At 33.2% G+C, this 19,099-nt stretch overlaps 1 protein-coding gene across 1 annotated transcript in view; it reads right to left on the reverse strand.

Moving 5' to 3' along the window:
* Positions 1-1,579: 1,579 nt before the first annotated feature.
* Positions 1,580-19,099, reverse strand: part of LOC113517663 (START domain-containing protein 10-like) — a 48,986-nt gene continuing 31,466 nt past the window's right edge. Inside the window, exons 3-6 of the mRNA XM_052892808.1 lie at positions 17,950-18,082; positions 8,647-8,763; positions 5,987-6,137; positions 1,580-3,369 (exon numbers count right to left, since the gene is read on the reverse strand). Of these exons, the coding sequence (XP_052748768.1) occupies positions 3,007-3,369; positions 5,987-6,137; positions 8,647-8,763; positions 17,950-18,082 (764 nt within the window). The 3' untranslated portion in view covers positions 1,580-3,006. The remainder of the gene's footprint in view (positions 3,370-5,986; positions 6,138-8,646; positions 8,764-17,949; positions 18,083-19,099) is intronic.

Below are 19,099 nucleotides of genomic sequence, written 5' to 3' on the forward strand. Positions count from 1 at the left end.
CAGATTCATATGTTCTTTACAGATCCTCACCATATCTTAAGGATTGACTTGATGCTTCTATATAGAGCTTATAGTCTAAAATTATATTTTGTAGCAAAGAATTTCTCTGCAATTTGAATGAATAGCAATAGCCCTGTTTTACGTTTATTTATAGGAAACTGAATATTAAATGAATAACAAATAGGAAAATCGTTTCTTCATTGAATAGCTAGAAGCCATTTTAGAATCCCTGATATTATACAACAGATACTGTACAAATAGTTAATCTAGCTAAATAACAGACTAGCTACAATAACAGCTTATCGTAACAATTTAACACTTCATCTATGTATCTCTCTCAGACATCGATTCATTAACATTTATTTTTCGATATTTTTAGCTATCATTTATTTATATTATATAAGCTCATAATAAAATTGATCAACTTGATTATATGAATGATTTAAAACAACTGCTCAAACTTGTTATATTCACTGAGGAGTTAGTCTTCCACCTTACAAGTAACAGAATATTCCACGGTAGCATTTATCTAGGATCTGAGGGCCTACCATGAAATGTTTTCCGAAATTTCGGAGCCGAACGAAACACAAGTTTGATGTTAAAATTACATAATACTTACCGTTTAAAAATATTAAAAATACTAAAATATTATTCCTTTGGACTCAAACACGAAATTGTATCCGAAACTTCGGAATTTCATTTCATGGTAGGCCCCATGATCTATCTGTGTATCAAATTTCATTGAAATCCATTCAGCCGTTTCAGCATGATTGAATAACAAACGTCTAATGATTTTTATAAAATTTTACAATTGAATATTATTCAGTAAAATTGGATTATACATTTAGAAAATTTACTATAGAAGGCGTCATCAGTAGATTTCGATCGTAAACTAAAAGAGCAAACGCAGCCAAGAGGAAAAGAGAGACAACATAATAAAAGTGAGGTAGCGTCCACTTGTTAGTTAACTAATCCTGTAACGTTGGTTCAATAAAGTGTTAAATAAATAAATAGTTGATCCCATTTCGTCAGCTTTAAAAGTCATTCCACAGCATAGAACAATAGATTAATTTCTGCATAAAAAATTATCATTCTCACTATATCAGCCGTTATTTGTTCACTGTAGAATACAGGTATCTTCCATAGACTGCCTTAAGGAACGGTCCTGAGCCATCTGCATCAACTGACTCCCTGTACAAATCTGCGGTTGTCATTTCACCTAGTGGGGGATCATCATACACTGCGTTTGATTATACGGGATCGCATTCAAGAACCTTTCTTCCCAATTGGTAGTCAGTTCTTCGAGCTATGCAACCAGCTCATTGCCACTTCAGCTTGCTTATCCTTAGGGCTATGTCGGTCACTTTAATTTTTTTTGCGAATATTTTCATTTCGGATTCTGTCACGCAAAGAAACTCCGAGTTTAGCCCTCTCCATAAGTCACTGATTAACTTAAAACTTTTGCATACGGGCTACCGTGTAAGACTATAAAAATTATATAACGTACCCAAAAGTCCAATATAACTTATACATTACGTATATAAATAAAAATTCTACTACCTTTTTCTTATATTATATAATAACTTTCTCATGTTTTACCAGGTTTTACATATTATTTTAACACTAAAAATGATTTATACCGCAAATACCTGATAATGTTAAATCTGAAACGCTAAACGTTGTTAAAAATCTCAAAAGTGATAGTCGTTTATAATCAAGCTTTAATAAACGTATTTGTGCGTTTATTTACGATATGTCCCAAATATTAAAAAAAAAATAAGTACTAAGATTTACATTTTTAATTCGATATACGAATTGATGGAGTTTCTACAAATATAAAATATGTACATAATATCAGATGGTCCAAAGGCGATATTTTTTTGCAGGCGTCATAAACAATTCATCCTGATTGACTGAAGTCGTACAGTTGACATCACGTTCCATCAGTTTTACTTATTGGTTTGCGAAACCTATCATGTTAAAAATAACGATTTCAAAACAAAACTAAAAGTCTACGAACCTACGAATAAAATTTAAAAAAAAAGAAAAAATTTTGTGAAATGTTATTTCAGAGACCGTTCATTAGAAAAATTAATTGAAGACCCAGATACTCGAATCTGGAGGAATCCTATTGATTATCCTTTGCCAGAGATGATGTTGATAATTTATGGGGACAATAGAGCACCTAATTAATGATATCAATAACCCGATAGGTGGGGGGAATGGGATTGTTAGTAATGGGGTCTGATTTCCCTATAACTAGCAATACACCTTATCAGGTCGAACTCCACGCGATTCCCCTTGGAAACTATCGTGATTAATTCTAGTGGAATTGGTCACGATTGGCTAACTGACCTGCTTTTTCATCGTCACCTATCATCCGTCACTGGTGCCCCGCCAGCGTATACCGATAGCGCAGGCGGGGCTACCATTCCATTATCACACATTAAAAAAAAGAATAACCCGATAGCTGGCAGCTACTTCACGCCGAATATAACCACAGCTATCCAGAGTTGCATGCAGCACGATGAAAGATTGTAATTTGTAATAATATTATTAATTGTATTTGTTATTTATTTAAACAAAATATTTCAATATTTAATATTCTTTTCCTGATTATTAAGGTACTTACACATGTCCAGTACATTTTAATCAAACACTAGTAATTTCATTTGCGATTTGTGAGTCGATTTAAATTTTCATCTACTTAGCAACTCTTTGAATAAAAGCACTATATAAAATTCAGTATACGAGTACGTTGCTTGCTCAGAGATCTTGTCTGTCAATCCTGATATACCGAATGTATAGATAGACTATATTTAGTACTTGATTCTGTGTAATATAAATCCTGTTTTGGGACAAAACAAACGACAAAGATAACTTTTTTAAATATCAAAATTTTTAACCAAACAAATAAAAAAAAAATAATGAACTATTTTTTTTATTTATAAACAATTTATGTCCCTAGAGATCCATTAAGTCCTCATACAATAAAAGTCAATTCTATCAATCTTCCCTGCCTCTACTCAAACTAAATCTACGATGAAATTTGAATGTTTTCTTCTTTTCCTGTTTATCTTCTAGGGGTTTACCGTCAACAAGATTATCAGCACTCTTGGCAACTTGTACGCTTTTTCTTCTATTTTTCATAGACTTAACGAGCTTATAGAACTTTCCCTTCTTTTTTGTAGGGTCTTGGGTTAAATCTGGAACTTCCTCTTCTACTTCTACGCTGAATTCTGATGATATGTCTCCTAGGTCTTCAACACTGTGACTTTCTATTTCTCTAGTTTGGGGCACCACTAGTTTTGTTTTAGAAGTGTCAGGTTTCGGCTCTTCTGGAGGAGGTGGTGCATCAGGATCTATGCACTGAAAATTAAAGTTTTAAATTAATTGTCAGGAATGACACAAATAAAAATAAATATTAGAGTTAATTTATTTATTAACTATGTTTCAAAAATCTTATTCTACTTGTTATATTAAAAACAAATATAGGTTGCAGGTTTCTATATCTTTCTAAATTATATTTATTATATATTTAATATTATACTTTTTCGTTTATACACGTAATTCCGACCTAACTTTGTTTTTTATAATAGTTTAAATATGGGAATACTAGTTGTTATACTGTAAAACATTTAACAAATAACACGATAAATAAATATTGATAGAAATTACGATGGAACTTTCGTTTGAAGTTCTCAAACGATGAGTTTGGGAATGTTCAAAAGTTTACAAAGAATTCGTTACTCTGTTAATGTAATTGGATTCTCTGGAATATAAAGGGTTAGAAGTGCTCGAGAAAAACCTTTCGCCTAAAGAAAATGTTTATACATAAAATATATACAAACAGCACAAACAGGCTTTTGAAGAAAATATAATGAATAACGCTACGTACCAACGCATTCATTAAAATACATTTCATAAATATGAAGGTCATTACCTATTTCCCTGAAAGAGCAATCATACGTGTCTGTCAACTTTTGCTGTGAACAAAACGGCACTTTGATTTAGGAGACGCGCCTATCAGCTATCCAAGTTACAATCTAGACAAAACGCTTGTCACAAATGACAAACGGAGAGTCACAGGCGTTCGGTAAAATAAATTATTGTCATTCGTACGTACGCTAGAAAGATGATGTCTAAGTACGTCGTGTGAGAAATATTCTTGAAGAGATTTAATACTCATATAAATTTATTAGATGTCGGCATTGTTCAAAGTACTTCGCATACTCCAAACTCTGAGATGAACTCAAGAGGCACTGTTATGTCTGAGTAGCAATAATTAGTGAAATTTTTGTTCTTAATGCCTCAAATTATACATATTTATTCGTATTGCTAGTTTAGTATTGTAGTTGACCAATGTAACTGTCGCGTCTTAAGACAAAAATCCTTAAAACAAACGAGATTAAAAAATACAGCAACTTTCAACTTTTTTTTTTCATTTTATGAAATCCCATACCAATTAATGATAATAAATTAGGTATAGGATATTGCGATTCAAAACTATTCGCGAGTAAGTTCGCGGGAATGTAAATTGTTTCTATAAATTCCCCTGGAAAATATGGCAGAGTTGTCTCGCGAGAGGGCTTATATGTAACGCTCTTATGTTCCTTTGGACTTGTTAATGAATGCCAATGACACGGAAACCACTTTAGGAATCGCTGATCCAGAAAATGGATAATCACAGAAATACATATAATATTATAGTTTGTACTGTGTGGCTCCTTTTATCCTACATACATTTGCGAACTTTGTTCTTAATAGACGATGTAATTGGGTAACTATTACATAATTTGTATTTATATTTACAATATTAGCATTAGGGAGAGGAGGGATTATTAGGTACTAGATATATTTTTTAATAGATGAGAATGGAATGGTATATCTCTCACTGGTGCCCCATCAGCGATATCAGTATACACTGGCTAAATAATATGTGAGAATGAAAACAAATCAATTAGGCAATCATGATGAATTCGACCTATTAGGCAAAGGCTGTTGCTATATTGCTAGCAATGTGGCTGTTAAATCCCAATAAAAATCCTTAAATAGCTTAATAGTCTTATAGCTTAGTAGTATTAATAGCTTAATAGTCTTATTGCTATCGTTTCTGGAAATTATCACAGTTAATTCCTTTTTTTTACAACGCAAGGGGCAAACTAGCATGCGGCTCACCTGATGGTAAGTAACCCATCCATGATAATTCCTGCTGAAATTATCATGGATGGGTCAACTGACTTGCTTTCAACTTCACCTACCATTGCTCACTGGTGGCCCGCCAGCATATACTGATAGTGTAGATAGAATTACCAGTTCATTATTACCGATAAAAAAAAAACACTACAGTTAAAAAACTAGTAAAGTCTTAACATAGAAGGTTTGTATAATTCACCGTAATTTTTTGGTTTTCCTTCAACGATATTTTCATGCCGTGCACGTTTGCGATTTAGTTGCGGAAAGTTAAAAGCTTATCTTGTTGTTCTTTAATCAAATCTTAGTTTTATAAATATCGTACTAGCTCCGCGCCCAGGCTTCGTACAGTTTTTTATTTAAATAAAACACAACTTAAGTTCTATAGGTGAAAGAATATTTACAATCAGTTGTTTGTTTTTATTCATTACAAATAAACAAGCAAATGTTTTCTTTTTTGCTTGTTTATTCATTACAAATAAACAAGAAAATGTACATCACAGATTTGCTCGCTTTAAATAGAATGAATCGTATTTTATATATTAATTGATATAACTGATAGTTGATATTTGATAAATAAATATCGTATTAAATTTATGACGAAATCTGTCAATTTAAATAGTAATAATAATTAATAAAAAAGAAATAGAATAATTTTCTGCATAGATTAATAGCAGTATTTATACCTAGGTTTTCTGATGGAAAATATTACAAAACTACGAATAAATCCTATTAATATGATCAATCATTCATACAGTTGTTCTTACAATAAAATATTATAATGTTTTCTTACATCGGCAAGTGAAATCCTGTATGAGGGTACTTGCTCGGGGTGTCTCCAGGGTTTGTGGTAGGGTAGATCTGTCAGCGCCTTCCAGCCAGGGTACCGCCGGGCTGCAGCATGGAGCTGGTGCACTAGACGCGGAGCCAACTGAGCTGTCACCCTAGTCATGTTGAGAACATATGAAAAGAACAAATAAATAGGATCTTAATAGGTTTTTCATCATCATATCAGTCGTTAGCTATACATAGGCCTCTGTCTTGGAGGATTTTGCCAGTAGTTGCTACGTTTGGCAAATGGGATGGCAACCGTAGTTAGGCATTGGTTATGTTTTAAGAGGGATGCTGCTGCCAATCCCTCAACCATTAAATTCTCTAAGTCGCCTCTGACGATACCCACAGGAAAGAAAGAAGTGGCCCATTCCATACTGGGACCAAACGACATGCCGTAATATGATGAATGGGTTATTACGGATAGATGACTTGTTACCAGTACATATGTATATATGTGTACATATATACATACATATGTACAAAAAAATTGAGAATTTTCCACTTGCTACCAGGTGATCGAGTTACTCAAATTATTTGACATACTAAATTTAATAAAAAAATATACTAGAATATTACTAGAAATCATTTAAATACATTTATAACTAGCGGCTCGTCCCGGCTTCGCACAGGTGAACATTTTTACATTTTAAAAAGTGGTCATTAAAGCTGCACACGCGACGGAAGCTTAAAAATGGAGTAACTTTTCCCGTTTCCCAAACATTTCCCTTCACTGCTCTGCTCCTATTGATCGAAGCGCGATGAAAACTATAGTATAACCTGCCCAGGAGAATGAAGAATAATTGTACCAAGTTTCGTTAAAATCCGTCTAGTAGTTTTTGTTTTTATAACGAAGATACAGACAGACGGACAAAAATTTTACTAATTGCATTTTTGGCATCAGTATCGATCACTAATCACCCCCTGATAGTTATTTTGGAAATATATTTCATGTACAGAATTGACCTCTCTACAAATTTACGTGTTATAAGTATAGTTTTTTTTAATTATGTTCTTTTTTACCAATTTACACAGATATGAAGTTATTATGATATAAAATAACCGATCGAACACCATACGATAACGCGTCAAAATAATTAGCTACCGCCGAGTGAGCGTGTCTGAAACTATTAAGCTAACTCCAATACAATGTTGATATACAAAACTAACATGTTGTTTAATACGTTATGTTTATAACCAAGAGTTACGTTTTATTACATAATACACGTCGCGCATTAACTAAACGACATTATAGGTCGCTAATTGCCTTAAATTTATTTCTATTCTATACTCGGAGTTTGCGTGACAGATATGTTAGCCAATCAACCTTTGAATGGACTGCCTATTGATATCAGAAAGTCCCTTTGTGAACGTTACTTAAAAATATCGCAACAATGAATAGCTTCAATCTGTACTACAATATAACTTATTCGATGTTCCATTAAGAAGAACAGAGTTGGCTAAGCAAGCTTCCCTATCTCTTGCATTGAAACTACTCAATGATATTTTGAGCCAGTATCCGCAATTGGATGTATTTGCCTACAACTTGCTGGAGTTTCGTCGAGTGACCACAGAGTATTTGTGTTCAGATGTTTTTTGTTTGATTTAAATCTTTTTATATTAAATTTGTTATTTTTATGTAATATTTCTTTTATATGTTATTATACTAATGCTTTCCTGGGTGAGCGTATTGGAAGACTGTAAGGCTCACGCAGTGGATGTAATAAATAAATAAATAATTAGTCTTGACTTATATAATTATTATATTAATATGTATTATGTATAATTATTTATATATGTATTGTATTGGATGTGATTTACGTATGTATAATTTTTGTAAGTGTATTATTTTATATGTTTGAATGTTATTAAAATGTATTAATATTGTTGTCTTGTAAATTATTTATTTCATTTATAAATTGTTTTGTTAAATCAATGCACCCTCATTTACTCTTACTGTTTAGCGTAACGGTTGACTGGTAGAGAATGCCATCAGGCATTAAGTCTGCCCTGTAGACATATTTTAATGTGTACAAAATTATAAATAAATAAATAGAATTCAAAACGGGGACATCTGCAAAAGAACCAAAGTAACCGCCATAGCCTGAAGGATATGCAAGCTGAAGTGGCAATGGGCTGGTCACATAGCTCGAAGAACCGATAACCGATGTAGAAGAAAATTCTTGAGTGGCAAACCCGTACGGACCAACGCAGTGTAGAGCTACCCCCACTAGATGGAATGACGACCTCAAATACATTGCAGGAAGTCAGTGGATGCAGATGACTCAGGATTGTTCTTATCATATCAACTGTTAACTTCATTTTGGAAAATAACACTTGTTCATTGTGGAAAATATGCCTCCCCAATAGACTGCTATAAGGAAGGAACCGATATCATTAAAAGTCGTGGATTCATCTCCTCCCCGCTCCATCTAGTGGAAGGGGAGGGGGTCGTTCTACACTGCATCTGCCTGTGCGGGGTCACCACTCTAAAACTTTTCTTCTCCAAAGATGGGATACAAACAGAAAGATTACTGGATGTCTCGGTACACTATGTGTCAATGGTGCTGTTGATGTATATAGGCGACACTTAGTATTATAATCGTTTAAAAAATTCCTCACCTGTTAACCAACCATGCTGGCAACGCCCCCCGTGGGTCCGACCGAGAGACATAGCCCAGCCAGCTCCCACCGCTGGCCCGTGTACGCACCACGAAACCAGTTAAAAGAGACAATGCCCTGTCGACATATTAAACAAAATTATATAACACAATCGGTATAAAAATCCGAAGGTTCGAGAAACTCAACCTTCTTTTTGAACAACTTACGGTAGATTTAAAAAAAATATAATTTAAAAATGCTTGTAAACCTAAGTTCTAAACAAGCATATTTAAATTAAAAATATTTGAATTTAAATTTGGAACAACGTATATTCTCATTCCGGAGGACTAGGATATTACACCTCTCAAGACTCTGTTATTTCGTTGCTATAACCTAGTCTTTAAAGTATAAAAATATTGGTTTAGGTAAGTATTAATTCGATACCTACACGTTGAAACTGAAATCGTTAGCATTCTTTTAAAGCGAAGCACTAATAGTACATCTTTACGAGTAGGTACATAGCGTAAAACAAAGTCGCTTCCCGCCATCTGAATGTTTCAATCTTTTAAAGTACGCAACGGACTTTAATGCGATTTTCATCAATAGGTACAGTGATTCAAGGTTTACACGTATTGTAAAACTATAGCACTTAGATCTAACTTTAAATCTGGAGTATGTTTCACTCTACGATATACATTATCTAGAAGTTGTTCATTTCATTGGTTTTCCTTCTTTAAAAATCCACAAGCACAAAGTAACGGGCAAAACCTAGTGCCATACATACGTCTTGTAGTCTCATAATATCTATCTTATTACTTTATAAACAAAATTGACTTCCTATTAAATGACATCAACTTTTTCTTTGTAGATATAAGCTAGAAGGAATATTACTAATAACGGTCCAAGTAATCTTGGAAATTCTGTGCACTGATGTTACCTGACAAGACTAATAAATTGTTAATTCGAGTGTATTTTTTTTATTATTATTTCACGACATGTGACACGACTACACCATACTGAGCGAAAGCTAAGACAACTGATTTAAAGATTAAATTAATTGATTTTCTAAATTGTACTTACGACAATAAAATACCGCAAACCATTATGTATCTTCTTACAAAATGTACTAAATTTAACAACAAAAGATTTAATTGTGAATTTAGTATATAAATTCACAGTTAAATCTTTTGTTGGAAGTTAATAAGCAGCAGATTGTATTTAATTCAATTCGCTAGAACGATATTTAAAGTAATAGGAAGGGAGAACGGCTCAAAATACTTGGACTAAGTAAGTGACATTGCAGACTTAACAATATGTATGTATGTATGTATATGTATATATATATACATATACATATACATATATATATATATATATATATATATATATATATATATATATATATATATATATATATATATATATATATATATATATATAAAGTATGAATGTGTGTATATATTATTTCTTAAGAAAGTTATGAATTCACAGATATAATAAACATAGAAATTATTACCATGGTCCATGCTTACTAAAAGAGGATGAAAGTATGTTATAAAATCTGTATACCACAATTCATTAGTTACTTACTCGGTTATGAAATATTAACAATTTCCTTACATAATACTTGGGTGTAAGTTGCTTAGTTACAAATTACTTTGCGATAAAAAACGCATAGTAAACCTAATTTCCTTTATATTGTTCCTCAAATACTCATTTGAATTAGTCGAAGTCCCAAGACCATCTATCATCCTTTGTGTGACCTGGCAGAAAACCCTTGTCCGCTTATCCGTGGCAGTGAGATGTTGTTTTCAGTCTTTAAACCGATTTCAAAGACTTATTACATTTAATTATTAAACAGATTTTTTTTTTTATTTAAATAAATAGAATAATATCTGTCACACGTGCCTATATTTCCATATTTTTTTTAAGTAAATAATCTTCATACCTGTTATTAAAGATAATCATTTAAACATAAACAGACAATGTTATTTATATTTTCTATTGACAAAATCAATTAATAAAAAACCTTTCTTTGTTTCAGCTATTTTACTTTAAGATCACGTCACAAAATCCGATTTCGGAAAAAATGTTTTCTTCAAACGCTATTTTATTACGTACCTAATCTGTTGTGAATCTATTGTTTTAAATGGAAAAAAAAATATTTGAAAAGACTTACTTCCAAGTATTTTAAAATAAAATACGATACGAAGGATTTGGAAGAAACGGGATTCTTTTAATATCACACTAAATTGAAGATATCTGATCAGGAATAAACGAGATCTGAGAGATCAGTATCTGCCTTTTCATTCTAATATCATTATAAAGTCGTCACTTAGTAAGTTGTTCTACACAAAGCTTTCTTGAAAACACTGAATACTTTGTATTATTTCTTAATAATTGTATATATGTTAAGATACGTTGATAATTTCAATTCAATACATTTTAGCGGTTTAAGTAAAAAAATATTTAAAACTTTATGATTCAATAACAAACATTCACACACTTTTACACCTCTCTCTCTCTCTCTTAAGTCGTACACTCTCGACAGAGTGGTCATGGTTTTTATGATGATTCATTATCTTAATCTCCTTCGCGATTGATGTCTTCGCAATGCGTCTCCATCTTCTTCTGCTCACAGCCGAGTGAGAGCATTCCACAATAGGCTGCTGTGTAGCCGTTTTGATGGGATCAGTCCATCGCGTTGGTGATCTACCCCGAGAAAATTTGCCTTGTACCGATTCTTGGACACACCTCTTGTGAGATCAAAAATATGTTACGATGGATTTAGAACAAAAGAAAAACAAAAGAACACCAGAGGGAGACTTTGTACAAAAGTCGATTGCTTGGGTACCTCTGTCCCATTCGTGTTTCAACCGTGAAGCAGTTGTGTTTGCATGGCTGTGTTTCGGTTTGAAGGGATATAGCGTGAATTTACTGGGTACAGAGGAATAATATCTTAGTACTCAGGAATGGCAACGCATGGGGGGTATCATGGGCGAAACAATATACTCTATTATGTCCATGGTACTGCTCATGTCTATAGGCGACAGTTACCACTTTCCATCAGGTGGGCCGTAAGCTTGTTTGCCACTCTAAGTTGTATAAAAAAAAATTGAGAATACAGATCAAAACCTAGAATATAAATCCAAGAAGATTTTCACTAAAATAACTTACAAAATTGTTCACGATTTGTTAGCATATAGTAAGTACATGATATAAATTGTATTTTTGTTGTTTCAATTTACTGTATAACTGAAGAGGTTAATAAATTAATATAGAATTATTTTGTATCGATTATATGCATTTGATATTTGCTTGTTGTATGTTATTGTACGAGTATCAGCCGTTAACTGTCCATTGCTGAACAAAGCCTCCCCCATAAGGGTGGTTTGGCCAGTAGTTGCCATGCTTGGCAGGCGGGTTGGCAACCGCATTTTGGCTTTTGACTAATGTTTTAAGAGGGACGCTGCTGCCAATCCCTCCACCATAAGTTCTCTATAGTTGCCTCTTACGACACTCACGGGAAAGGAAGAGATGGCCTATTCTATGCCAGGACCTAAACAGACAAGGGTTAAATATTTACTAATTGACCGCACATTAATTACTTAGATTCATCTCCAAAGTATTTTATATTCATGATTTTTCTCAAGCCCAATGCCTTTGTGTTCAAAAAATTAATATTCGTATATCATAAGAAATTCCATGAATTGTCTTGTTTGCTCCAATTTTTGTATGTAGGTCAACAATCAAACCTTTTCGGGAAGTTTGGTTACTATGATCCGTTTTAATTTAAATTAATGAATAGGGTTCTTCAAAAAGGGTATATTAAGATTTCTTCAACGCGCATGTGGCACCCCTATTGTTGCAAGCGTCCATAAGCTACAGTAACCGTTTACCATTAAACGAGCTGTATGCTTGTCACATTTGTGATATAAAAAAAATACGTAAACAAACTTTAAATTAACCCGATCATAAGACACTGTCTACTGATATCCAATTGATTTGCTCAATAAATCGAAATTTATACTTAAACGCGTCAACAATTTTCATTGAAACATCAACCACTTTATAGCATTTCAATTAAATTCTTTACTCGTTATAGAGAGCGCTGTAAAAACTGATAGATAAAGACAACGGTAGATTGCAGTTGTAAATTGCATAGGACTAGGCCGATATTGGCCGGCACTTTATTATACTGTCTTCAACTTATTGTATTTTTATACTTCTTTATTTACTTATGAAAGTTAAAAACTCTGAACTAAATTATTAATCAGAGGGAGACTTTGTACAAAAGTCCTTTTCTTGAGTACCTCTGTCCCATTCGTGTTTCAATACTTGTGTTTGCATGGCTGTGTTTTGGTTTGAAGCACCCTTCATATTCCACTTGATGTAGCAATGAAATTATAGGGTACAGAGGCATAATACCTTAGTCTTTAATCATTATAAATAATTTTTATTTATGAATGCAATATATACCATATTCCATAATTTCTAATACACATTTTTAATTTAAACATAATTCTCTTTCGTTTTAAATATCTTATCTACTTAAGCCCTTATCTACCTGTAAACTCTGAGACTGTAAGCTATTTATCGCGGTATGCGAGGCGCCAAATTCTAAAGGAAAGCACTTTTCCGGCCTAAGACGATTAGCTTATCTCCTCCGCTGTAAACGCAACAAGCTCTAAGATTAATAACGTTCCGCGGACGTCATAAGACTCCACTTGACACAAATAAGCGAGATGTGGTTAGTAAAAGATAAAATGGTATGTCAGTTTTTGCTCGATACTGTGGGTTCCGGAGATAAGGGAATATCTACCTGTTACTTTGTTTCCTATATATTATTGTATTGTATTGTAAAATGTTTATTGAACATAATTCATACTGAATACATTACAAGATTTAATATACAATGGCGAACTTATCCCATAAAGGGATCTCTTACAGTCAATTTTTATCGAAATAAACAAAAGCGATTTTTTATCTTGATTAAATAATGATAAAGTTACGTGTACACTCAGTAAAATTATCCCATAAAAAAAAAATAAGTTCTATCATTAAAAGTTTATAATTACAACTTCAGTCATGGTAAAACATGGGGCCAACAAAATAAAACCGGGAGATTGTAAATAATGGGGTCTAACAACCCCCGATTCGTCAAGGTGAGGCAATTGACCCGTTTTCATCCTCACCTATCGTCTCTCACTGAAGCCCTCCAACGACGCAGACGGGGTTACCATTACATTCTTGCCCATAAAAAAAGTGGTAAAACTCACTGGTTTGCAAAAATAATTAATTCGTTTAAAATTAACTAAAATGTAACGTAACATAAAGAGCATTAAATTAAAAATCCTTTTTGAAGTTGCTTAAAAAATAAAAGACAAAACGCTCCCTTAACACCTGTTACATGTACTTTAAGGGCGGATGTACACAATAGTGTCGCTCTTGGTCCGCTATCGCTGCGCTCTTGGTCTGGTAAAATATTATTCCGTAAGAAACAATGGGTCAATTTCGAGGTGCCACTTTGGTCTCTTAACTGAAGAGAGTATTTGATAATTTTGTGAAATTACTGGTTTATTGGCAACCATTAATTAAATAAAAAAAATGACTTAAATCTATTAGAAAATTATTTCATATATTCGTCCTTGTAATAAAAATTCCGCTGTAATATCAAATTATATTTTAAATTTAAAGATAGAGAAATGGCGTCTCCGAATAGACGCTAACGTGTGTATTCCCGTTACAATCCAGTGACCATGAAATGAGATACCGCATTTTCAAACTAAATTTCGTGTCTTTGTTCATACCGAAATCAGTCCAGTAAATTAAGCTTAACATTTTGTTCGTCATAAATTCTACGATAAAAATACAAAGAAAATATATTTTTATATTTTTAAACGGTATGTATTATGTAACTTTAACATCAAATTTATGTTTCGTTTGGCTCCAAAATTTCCAACACTTCATGGTTGACCCTTAGTTCTGTTTCGGTAAATCTTGAACTTCTTGTACTGCCCATACCGAGAATGGCACTATAATGGGGATCTGGCCTAAATACTATGTGTTAAATACCTAAGAAAACTCTTGAAATTCAGTTCCAGAAGAATAAAATACAAAATAATAAAAAAAAAGATTATAGCAATTGTTTGTATTAAATTTTGAAATAAGATCAAAAGCTCTAATGAAAGCAATTTTTTAACCTTACATAATGTTTAATCATCTTGTGGATACAGCCATCTAATCTCGATATTGTTTAAAACAATCTCGAAACAATATTTACCGTAATACTCAGCTCGTTTCTTATCCAAAATCGGGCTCGTACGGAAATGAGATTTTTTGCTATGTATCATAGTGACTGCGAATAAAAAATGAAATGATAAAACAAAGTATTATATGTCGAAGAATAAGTTTGGTGCTCGAAATAATTTCTCCAAATTTTGCCTTGTAATAAAGATGATATTAAGTATTCAATAACGTAATTTAGAAACAAGTGACATTGCACGAAGAAAAAAAAAACATTGCTACCATAGAGGTAGTAGTGATTTTTTTTCGTTGAGCAATTAAAAATTTATAAAGAATAAACACGGGACATTTAATCGATGAATGAGTATATATTTTTTTTTTATTTTAAGGGCTTTTACCTTCTTCAGGTATATCAGCTCTATCGTATCCTGACCTGATTTCTCAATAAATGTTTTATTTACTTTCTCTAGACACGCAAAGAGATGGATTAATGGGTATCAATAATTTTCTGAGACATTATACAATATAGGAAATAACCAAGACAATAAATATAAGGATACAGTTGTATAAGTACATTAAGGCGATCTTGTTGCTGAAAGCACTCTTTTCAAGACAACAGTGTAGTCAATCCTCAATATTAAAAAGCATCATCACATTGGTTTATAAAGATATCGGCTAACATATACACGTAAAACATATACCTACGGTAGATAAGATAATAAAGTATTAAGCGAACAAACTCAAAAACTCTCCTTGTCTCTCCAAATTAAAAAGTAGAAATGTATCATGTAACATTTCCACAATATCTTTATTGTTTCCCCATTCATTAAACATCAACCCATTACACTACACTATACTATTATTTACAATCACAAATCGTGTGAGGGAGGCGTTTTCTGATATCAAGTGTTTTAAAATCACTTTAGTTTATACACGAAGACCGTTTATACACGAAGGCATCTAACGTGGTTTGTCAGATGACGACTTTACATAGCAACAGGTACTCTGAAGCCCGAAGCAATTGATATAATCAAATTCAAATGAAATATTTTTTATTAAAATAGACTTACAAGTTCTTTTAGTTTTAAGAAGAATTCGTAAGAAAGTTAACTGTTCAACAATTTCTCGATTAGCATTATGTATATTTATTTAAATATACTATGTAGAGTCAGGAGCGCCCTTCTTTAGAAATCTGTCTGACTGTCCAATAATACGGATATGCGACGGCCTCCCGAACCGGTGCAGTGTCCTAGTCGTTTCCGCAACTGCAGTGTTCCCCGCTTTCCTTTCCCACATAAGTCCCTTATTTCTCTTATTTACCAATTTCCTTTACGCATTTCCAACGTTTCCTTCCTTTTTTCTTTCATATCGTAGGTGACGGAAACCACCAACAAATGCATTCCCAGAGAGGGTTTTTTGATGGGTGAAAATGATATGGTAACCCCGCCTGCGCTAACGGGATACGCTGGCGGAGCACCAGTGAAGGGTGATAGATGAGAATGAAAACAGGCCAGTTAGCCCATCATGATGAATTCATCAGGAATTAACCATGATAGTTTCCAGGGAGAACCGCGAGGAGGTTGACCTGGTTGGGTATTCCCAGAGAGGGTTGATGTCAAGCACGTGGCCGGTCGTAAAACTATAAGCCAAATCTCTTTGTAATATGGATAAAAACATATTACGTCGACTCCAAATAATAATTAGAATAACGGTAGGAAGATGATAATGATTTAAACATACTATGTATAAAATTCATTCATCGTTAAAAAGTTCGTGCATTAACGACTAACACCCTTATGAAACTAATTTGAAATACGATAATTCGATCTTAGAAACCAAAGCCCGCAGTCAAGCTGAGCTGTTTACGCTTTACGCGGATAATCCAAACATACCACACCCAAAAAATATTACTTAACAAAACAAATAAAGCTTATTTGTTTGATATCCGAGTAAAAAGACTTCCATCTCCTGACCAGTGAACCCTAAAAGTTGAGTAGTGATGGCACGAGCGAAGGCCGTCACGGGTTGACGCGCGTAACACTGTTATCTAATCATAAAGTGGTCAGCAAACAGGGGGACGCTACACCATACACCTACGTGTGTCATTTCTCACTAAAGAATTAGCTTTGATTCAATTTATTCCTGAAAATCTATTTGTAGCTGTGCCATGCCAGGTGCTAAAAATAAATTTAACTTTACGTCAAGTTTCTTACGGATGGTAAACGAAATGAAAAGGAATGCAATGAGCATGCACCTCAGAGAGAAAGAGATTTTTTTTGTAATGGGATCTAGCGCCCCAATGCCAGTGTCGTATCCTGTCAGGTCGACTTCCACGTGGCTCCCCTTGGAAATCGTAGTTTCTAATTCATGACGTGACTTCATCGTCACTTTAGAAGTATCATAAAACAGCCTGGATAAAATTCTTACAAAACAAAGAATTTTACATAATAGGCTATGATACTTTTCTAATCTTTGTACTTTTCATATACAAACGACCTCATTAGTAATTAGTATATTACTAAAAATATATAACCTTACTAATATATATAAATATTTTTTACTTCGACTCACCTAGCTACTTGGTAAGCGTGGATTTCAGTACTAGGAAAATCAATGAAATAGGTCACTTCTAGATGGTGTATCAAAATAATTGTATCGTTGTATTGACAACCAATTTTTAAGTTAAATTTTCAAGAATGGAACTGTAAAAACCGCATTCAATTTCATGCAGTACTTTTTGCTAAAGCCGGAAAAAACATGCTGACAGATAAAATATCTAAAAAATATTATTTTGGCCTCTATAGCTTTTATAAAGACTCTTTAAATAATTTTTTTCTTAATATTCCGCTGTACAGACATTGTTTAGTTACAATTTTATTATATTAGTAAGAAAAGATAAGATATCCCGGATTTAATTCCTGGTCGGACCGATTTGTGCATCTAGATGTTTTTGCCTGGTTCCTCATAATACAGGTAGCTTGAGAATCAGCCCAATGATCTGATTATTATTATACATATATACTTATATACTATATACATATATACAATATATATTTAAACTTCCAACAAAAAGTTTACCTGACGAACCCCTTCCTCGGCGGAAAGTCTTTGTGGTAGACCGAGTGATTTAGGATCATCTTCTCGTCTCCTGTGTCCAACCACGAGCGTTGCAGTACGAAATCACGGTTCTTGAGAGGCGCTGGGCACGACACTGTCAAAAGAAAATATTTTCTGTAAATAAATAAATATGGCAACATTAACGTGACGACACCGGAAAAGTTGTGTAGAATTATACTGCCGAGCAACCGATATTTTCCTTTGAGATAACGAGCAAGATTTAGGATATAAGGAATCACACACGCACACTACACCGCTGTACACAGTCCCAACATGCGGTGTGAATGTTGGTGTCTAACAGTTTCTTCCACCTCAGACTTACACTTAACAAAAACAACTGAGGTGATTTTTTGGGAATACAAATTAATGGCATTTCAATTAATTTCAATAAATAGGGAAAATAGCTTTGAGATACGAGCAAGGTTAAGTAAGGAATTAAATTCGTAAATCGAAGTGCCATGGGGAAAATAGATAAAACTTTGAGATACGAGTTACCACTTTCCATCAGTCAGCTTGTTTGCCATTCTAAGTTGTATAAAAAAAGTCTGATAGAGATCTGTAGAAAACGAAGACACACTGCAATGACTACAAATCAATAAACATTGTTAACATAATTAGGATGTAGCTGCAAATGGCGGATTTGCCTGCGTACCTATACGGATAAAAATACTAGTATATATATAATATAGCTAAAAGTAGTAAGTTAGTATGATATATGCCTATGTAGTAAATTTTTAATAATAATTAATCATTTTGCTTAATTGATAACAGACAACATTACAAAGTATTTAGGTTTATAACTACTGTTGAGTTCAATACATTCAATCATTCTTTATAAGTCTTTAGTCAAACGAGAGACTAACTTATGCATATTAATTTAAATAATATCAACCGTTTATAATGGAAAAACTCGGGGGAAAAGGGATTGTTAGTAATGGGGACTTTAATATCTATTGCTAGCAATATACCCTTTTAGGTCGACCTCTACGCGGTTTTCCCTAGAAACCATCGTGATTAATTATTGTCAAATTAGTCGCGTTAGGCCAACGAATCTGACTTCATCCTCACCTATCATCTCTCACTGGTACCCCACCAGTTTATATCTATAGCG

This window comes from Galleria mellonella, unplaced genomic scaffold, assembly GCF_026898425.1.
Source record: "Galleria mellonella isolate WM207_F2 unplaced genomic scaffold, CSIRO_AGI_GalMel_v1 utg1674, whole genome shotgun sequence".
NCBI lineage: Eukaryota > Metazoa > Arthropoda > Insecta > Lepidoptera > Pyralidae > Galleria > Galleria mellonella.